At 43.2% G+C, this 8,135-nt stretch overlaps 1 protein-coding gene across 1 annotated transcript in view; it reads left to right on the top strand.

Moving 5' to 3' along the window:
• Positions 1–4,419: 4,419 nt before the first annotated feature.
• LOC134014904 (multiple C2 and transmembrane domain-containing protein 1-like) overlaps positions 4,420–8,135 on the top strand; it is a 62,898-nt gene continuing 59,182 nt past the window's right edge. The window contains exon 1 of the mRNA XM_062454084.1: positions 4,420–5,311. Coding sequence (XP_062310068.1) covers positions 4,814–5,311 — 498 coding nt within the window. The 5' untranslated portion in view covers positions 4,420–4,813. The remainder of the gene's footprint in view (positions 5,312–8,135) is intronic.

Below are 8,135 nucleotides of genomic sequence, written 5' to 3'. Positions count from 1 at the left end.
TTGAAATATAACATTATAACTGAATCTTGGTTGTCTTGCAAAACAGCTTACAACATGTACAATATGTTCAGCCTTCTTTCCTTTTCTAAAATTGACCAAACAAAAGTCAAACGCATAATCAAATTCAGTAGTAAGTCAACATTAAAGTTCTTAAAGTACGTACCAGTGGTCTAAAGTGCTGTCCTTCCTGTGTTTGTGCTGGTCACTTGGTAACTGCAGTAGATCAGTCTGAATGGGGAGTGTGTCACCAGCCCCTCAGAACCTGGCAACAACACAATCATGGATTTGATTGATGTTGCTATGAAACCTGCTCACTCTGCTCACTCAGCAAATGAGTAGGTTGTGTTGCAACAGGCAGTCCAGCCAGTTATTGAACCAGTATGCTCTTACCTGGATATATTGATCTGTGGTTAACATACAGACAGGCCACCTCTCTTCTCTCTGTCTCTTTAATGGCGTACACTGGGTTAGATCTATTTAGTCGGGGAAGGTGAACGTTAGCATTGCTGATAGTTGGGAAGTCTGCTCTAAGGAAACCCTTTAAAAACCCTCAAATGTCCATGACAAAGCGCAGATTCAAATATCACCCATAAAAGAAATCAGTCGCAAAGTCTTTATCAAAAACTAAGTAAGGTTTAGATTAAGGCACACAAAGCCCAAATTGACTTGTTTCTTTGCTCAGACAAACTTCTAAAAGGTTTTATTGAAAAGCTTAGCATTTGATACAATTGATCACAACATCCTAATCAATAGACTGGAAAAGCTTATTGGGTTCACGGATAGTGTATTGAACTGGCTGAAATCATATATCACAGGAAGGAAGTTTTATGTTAGTTTTGGTGACCATAGGTCCAAGAAACATGAGAACTGCTACGGGGTTGCTCAAGGAAGCTGCTTAGGTCCATTACTTTTTTCTCTTTATATGTTACCACTCGGCGACATAATCAGAGAACATAACATAGATTTCCATAGCTATGCGGATGACACACAACTATATATATCCACTGAACCCAACGATGCAACGGCCATCAATTCCATTACCAACTGCCTGTTGGCAATAAACAAATGGATGAATGATAACTTTCTTAAATTAAATGAAGACAAAACCGAAGTCCTACTATCTGGCCCCAAATCCAAAAGAGAGATGCTTATTAAGAATCTTGGAGGCTTAACCCCCTGTTTTAAACCAGAGGTGACGAGTCTTGGTGTAATCCTGGACTCAGATTTGAATTTCAACTCTCACATTAATAAAGTGACCAAAACAGCTTTCTTTCACCTGAGGAATATAGCAAAGGTACGACCATTCATAAACCAAAATGATGCAGAGAAGTTAATTCATGCTTTTATATCCAGCCGGCTGGACTACTGTAACGCACTTTTCACTGGTCTTCCCAAGAAAACCACTGAAAGACTACAGCTCATTCAAAATTCTGCAGCTAGATTATTAACCAAAACTAAAAGGAGAGAACACATTAGTCCTGTCCTAGCTACTTTACACTGGCTCCCTGTTACCTTCAGAATTGACTTTAAGGTCCTTTTCCTCACATACAAAGCTCTACACGGACAAGGACCTAGCTACATTGCTAACTCCTTTATAAACTACACACCAGCTAGAACACTGCGATCATCAAATGCAGGCCTATTAGAGGTCACCAGAAGCAATCATAAGAAGATTGGTGATTCGGCCTTTGTCAATTACGCCCCAAAACTATGGAACAAATTACCCATAAATATTAGGGAAGCAAACACTCTAGACATTTTTAAAAGACAGCTTAAAACCTACCTTTTTACCGAAGCATTTAAGTAATTTTTTATCTCAAAAGGGTTTTCCTACTTTTTAAAGTTGTTTTCTCTCTTGAACAGAGATCTTATTGGGATTTTTGTTTGTTTGAATTGTTTATCACTTGTATTATTGTTTTTATTGATTTTATGTAAAGCACCTTGAGCTACAATTCTTGTATGAAATGTGCTATATAAATAAAGTCTTACTTACTTACTTACTTACTTACTTACTTACTTACTTACTTACTTAGCCTTGTGCTTCACCTAGCTTAGCTTTGTGCTTCACCTAGCTTAGCCTTGTGCTTCACCTAGCTTAGCTTTGTGCTTCACCTAGCTTAGCCTTGTGCTTCACCTAGCTTAGCCTTGTGCTTCACCTGGCTTAGCCTTGTGCTTCACCTATCTTAGCCTTGTGCTTCACCTAGCTTAGCCTTGTGCTTGCCTTGTGCTTCACCTAGCTTAGCCTTGTGCTTCACCTACTGTAAGCACATTCAGATCAATAGCAGACCCATTCTATCCAGTCTTCCAAACAGATAATCCCTCTAAGAATGTTATTTTCACTGCCCTATTTACATATCTAACACATTTGTACACTGACTGTTCTGTGAGGAAATGGAGATTATGGACTAATAGTTAAGATTCACGCTTATACTGACAACTTCTAATGTGAATCAAGTTCGTTCAGCATTGTGAGTGCTTTGCAGATTGTGCTCGGACGAATACGATTCGTGGAGTGTTCTTCAAAAGTGTCATAAGTGAATTGCCTGTCAACACAATCATTACGAGGAAGTCCTCTCGGGGTCATCATTTAGCACCTCGGGAATGGGGCCAGTGACTGTACTGATGGTTCCTAAGGGAACAGCTTGACGCCTGCTCCCGACTCCCTATCCACTTTGGTGAACAGGTTTTAACAGTCAGCTGTAGTAGCGCCCCCACTTTGTGCCATGGCTTCGAGGGATCAGTGGATACCAATGTGAGGATGGGCAATGGTGGTTTCTGAACACTTCTGAAATCATAACATAGGCTACTTATCGTATTATCGCACCATGCCTGCTAAATGTAGAGGAAATAAGCCAAACTTCTGGAATATAAGGAGGGAATAGACCCATAACTCCATAAACAGGCATTACTTTCTATTCTTGCAAATATTCTACAAGCCTTCATCATGATGAGTGAATAAGCATTGTCCTCAAAGCCATCGTCCCAAAATTGTAACCTGTTTGAAGTTTGTAGAATCATTTTAAGTCTCAACTATTAATATAAAGCTTGGAATCAGAAATGCATTTTTGAAAGTGAATATTCGGTCAAATGAGAGACTTGCAGACAATGGGGGGGACTGTTCATTGTTGTGTCACACTGGAACAGATAAAGCTTCCTCGGCCTGCCCTTGCCTGGCTAGATTTCCTCAGGACGATGCATGACAACGGATGCCCTCGGTTACACAGTCATAGGTCAGGTTGTCAGAGTCATACAGTCTGACTGATTGGGAACATAGGCCATTAGTGATGAGATCCTGGTGCCACATACTGCTAACCACTCAGCCATGTCCTCAGGTGACGCTACTTAGACAACTACGTCCTAGTTCTTTACCTGTCATCGTCTTGGTGGTAGTTTGGTATGATGGGAGGATCATTCATTAACACCTATGGTGTGAGACGACGAAGGTGTCATGAGATGACACCTTGCTCCAATCATTTCGGTGGTTATGTACTCCCAGGTTGTGTTAAATATGTAAATATTTGGATGAACAATTGTGACGAGGTGGCAAACGATTCAGAGAGAGAGAGACAGAGAGAGAGAGAGAGAGAGAGAGAGAGAGAGAGAGAGAGAGAGAGAGAGAGAGAGGGCGGGGGGGTGAGTGGGAGATTATTAATGACATGGCTGGTGTGTACACTTTCAGCATGATGAGGTAATAGGTCCGGTGCAGGCAAGCGTCCAGAGGCTCAGTGGTGATGAGGACTTAAAGGTGGGATCTTAGCAGCCAAAAAAGACAACAATCACGCCCCTGTTCCTGAGGCTCAGTGGTGATGAGGACTTAAAGGTGGGATCTTAGCAGCCAAAAAAGACAACAATCACGCCCCTGTTCCTGGCTGTCCTCCACTGTTGATGGCTTGACCAGCTCATACTGTTCGTATCCTTGTCCACAATTAAAACACACACAAGACACAAGAGTTTGAAAACATTTTAATGATATTTTGCATGGAATTTGAATATTTCATGAATATGACACAAACAGACACTCAAACGCACGTGTTTAACCCTTGTGTTATCTTCGGGTCATTCTGACCCATCAGTCATTGTGACCCACCGTCGTATTGCGACAAATTTACCTCATACAAAAACAAAGTGAAGCATTTTAACTGTCGGGCTGTCTCAGACCCCCCACATTGGAATGGTTAAAAGAAAATTATTTTTATTTGTTTTTGTATTGGGTAAAATTGGGTAAACACAACAATGGTTCGTTATGAACCTTTGGGTCATGTGACCCGAAGGCAGCACGAGGGTTAAGTGGAGATGTTGATGTTATTGTGCATAGTGTGAGGACAGAGTAGCGTACACACGAGCAGGTCATCATTCTAACCCACTGACAAGGTTGACCAGAGGGAGGCGCATTGCAGCCTTCCAGTCATCTAGAGTAGACCTTGCATCAATTTGACGGGATGCTACTATAGGATAATAGCAGATGAACTAACTGATGTTTATTGCATTTCTCTTATTTTAATATGAATGATATTAGACTTCACTGTGAATGGGAACCAAACGCGTATTCAGCTCAAATCTTGCCTGCTTCATTTCCGCATGCAATCGTTTGACAGCCACAAGTAAAGTGTGACATGCAACTCACACCGCCACGGTCGATCAGGACTAACACGTGCACGAGCTAACACGAGCTGCTGCAAACACTCCCATCGTCTTGTGTGATTCTTTGGGACAGTAAATTGATCACAGTAAGTGCTGCAGCCGAATCAGCAGGGGCTTCATTCACTATACGCTGGGCTGCGCGCTCACACTGACCGGTTGCAGCACGGGGACCATGGACGAGAAACCCAAAGATGACAGCAGCCCTAAAAGACAAGAATCGTTATCCTACCAAAGGAGGATGTGGAGAAATTTCCAAGAGAAGACTAAACCGTGGTTGAGCCCAAAATTGGGCTCCGAACGACGTAGCACAGAGAGTAAAAAAGAGACGGGAATATGGATGTTCAAAAGGAAAAAGAAACAGTTGGACCGCGTCTTCTCCTCCTCTCAACCGAATCTCGTATGCTCTGGCCCGGCTCCTTTCCTGGAGGAAAACTCCCCAGAGCCCGGCAGTAGCTCGGGTCCATCTCTGCATCATCTGGGGACTGCCGCTGGAGCATCGACCAGTATACCAGAGTTTACGGGGCACGGCAGCCCCAATCTCGCCGTCTCTCATTTAATCATGTCCCATCAGAAGAGCTCATCTCTCGGTTCTGCATGCTTCGAGAAGCTGGTGGTGGAGTCTGGGGCCGTTGGAGAGGACGAACAACTGCGTAAAAACGCTAGTGATTCAGTGAGTAAATACACACCAAGTCGCACAACAATATTCTGTCGATAAACGAGTAATAGGCATTCAGAACATTTAAAAGACTAGTCAATTTAGATAATAACGCGACGTACACCTCATGTGAAACAGACCCCATCAATATTTCAGTGCCCTTATTTCAATTAGGCCAATCGTGGAGCATTATCAGAGAGGGGCTCTTGTTGTGTTTCAGCCTGACTGCAGTACAAGCTAAATCAGGTTGTTCTTGCTTGACATGAGGTTGTTTAATTAGATAAATAAACCCATTTCAGTTGGGTTGTCTCCCCACTTGCTTAGTTTATTTTATCCAGCAACACGGTGGAGCACTACTGCACGACACACACAAACGCATGCACACACACACACACACACACACACACACACACACACACACACACACACACACACACACACACACACACACACACACACACACACACACACACTACTTTCCATTGCATCAAACAGTGGCTTCAGAGATCAACAGAAACCGTTAACCAAAAACACAAAACGAAACCTGCACCAGTTGTCTTTATTCTCCACAAGACTGTTTCGTTCAGTTGTTACATCCAGCCTAGCCATGTGAGACTTTGGCACCCAAGAGCCTGAGTAAGCAATCTGGCACACACACACACACACACCCCCAGTACTCTTCTCCCCAGTATGGTTGGGCCAAGAACCTCTTATATCTATAACCTCTGAGACGCAGGGCATTCAGATAATGGGATTGGAGCTCTTCATAAACTATCTCAATTTCATAACAGAATTTACCCACTAACACAATGAAATGAGATGCGTTGCTACCTAGACCTTGAATAGTAATAGTCACAGCAATCACTCACACAAACACTAGAGATCTAAGCTTTAGTTTAGTGAGCCAGTGGACATCCTAAGCTCTTTGACAGCTACCTGTCATGGTTATTGAACCATGTCTTTAACACTTGGCAAAGTCATAGTTGTTATTTCCTAGTGAACAGTCAAAGCGTGGATCTTATGCAACAAACAGGGTGGGGAAAATAACCATGTTTGTTGGTTGGTGACAGTACCTAAGTCAACACTTTATAAATGAAAGGGTTATTTTTGGTGAAAGAGCACATGCATGCACTCTACAACATGGATCTCAGTCCTGGGCCTCAGGGCCCACTGTCCTGTGTGTTTTAGATGTTTCCCTGCTCCAACACACCTGATTCAAATACGTTATTGTTATCATACTTCTGCACAGCTTCAATAACGACCATTGATTGGAAACAGGTGTGTTGGAGCAGGGGAACATATACAGGACAGTGGGTCCTGAGGACCAGGGTTTAAGATCACAACTCTACACGTTACTTCATTAAGAGAGTCATAGGTGGGAATTCATTTCAAGTTATTATGAAACTGCTGGCAAGAAAGTACAAAAGGTGAGATTCTTGGTTTGGTAACTTGACTGTGTTCATCGGTGCGAGTGTGTGCATAATGGGCATGTCAGTGTTTGGGTATTTGCTTTGAACCTAAGACTTAAACTAAATGTATTGCTGTCTTTACTATTTCAATGAGTTCCTGAAGGCTGTTTGCAGAGTCTGAAGCCAAAAAGCAATACTGTAATGCATTTCTCTTAATGAATGTATTTGGCCTATAATGTGTTTCCACACTGCAGAGGGCCAAGCCCTTGTTTTCTCATTCTCCAAATTCAATCCTGCAGTATAAGAAAACAACTTATATATCACTGATAGACTGGCCCAGAGGGATGGTTTGTGATTAGCTCTCTAACAGTCTTAGATCTTAGTTTGGAAGCCTGCAGAAACAGGCTCTCCTCGATTTAACATATCTAACTCTTCTGCTGGGATGACTGGTTGTGAAAGGCACACTGGAGAAAGCTAGGCCTGTGTGCCCATCTGGTCGTTCTCAACTGCCAGTGAGTTGTGTTACAATAAGCTGCCGAGGTGAGTGCTATCATTCAGAGACTTGACGATATTGCTCCCCCATGGTCAGTTGAAAGCATGCGATTATGCCTTCTGTGAGGCTGCAGATGAGATGGCAAGGTTAAACCTTTTCCAATCCCCGTGACGAACCATCTGTTCGTTCTCAATGGTGAGGTTGTTTTTTTTGGGGGGTTAAATCGTTTTAGATCCCTCAGTCATGCCCTGATGTTGAGGGATCGTTCACTTCACAAGCTGTCTGGTTTCCTCGCGTTGTGGCCCTGGTGGAGGAAGGTGAGCAAAGAGGCTCGTCTGGTCCTGTGGGGACTCCAGATGTTAGGGTTGTGGAGCGATGGAGGATAGTGACATTGTCATGCCTTGAATGCATTGGAGTCCCCAGGCTTTGCTTTGTAGAGGGAGATTCATGGCTGATGGGGGGCAGGTTGTGAAGGTCTGCTAGCAGGCTGAGAATAGAGAGAGAGAGAGAGAGAGAGAGAGAGAGAGAGAGAGAGAGAGAGAGAGAGAGAGAGAGAGAGAGAGAGAGAGAGAGAGAGAGAGAGAGAAGAGAGAGAGAGAGAGGAGAGAGAGAGAGAGAGAGAGAGAGAGAGAGAGAGAGAGGAGAGAGAGAGGAGAGAGAGAGAGAGAGAGAGAGAGAGAGAGAGAGAGAGAGAGAGAGAGAGAGAGAGAGAGAGAGAGAGAGAGAGAGACTTTTTCATTTGGGGTCACCGGCAAGTAGGACAGATGAACATGAACAGTCAACTCATATAAAAGTAATTAAAGTTGAACCACCTCCTAATTTAAGTATAACATAAAATCCACTATCTTTTCCTCAGCACTGGGAGTGACTTGCTTCTGCTGCCTGTTGTGCTACCTTCTCCTTCTTCGCTCAGAAAGTGTCATCTCCCTGAATCCTC

This window comes from Osmerus eperlanus, chromosome 28 (assembly GCF_963692335.1).
Source record: "Osmerus eperlanus chromosome 28, fOsmEpe2.1, whole genome shotgun sequence".
Lineage (NCBI taxonomy): Eukaryota > Metazoa > Chordata > Actinopteri > Osmeriformes > Osmeridae > Osmerus > Osmerus eperlanus.
The sequence above is the reverse complement of the archived record's forward strand: the minus strand, read 5'-3'. Positions and strand labels throughout refer to the sequence as shown.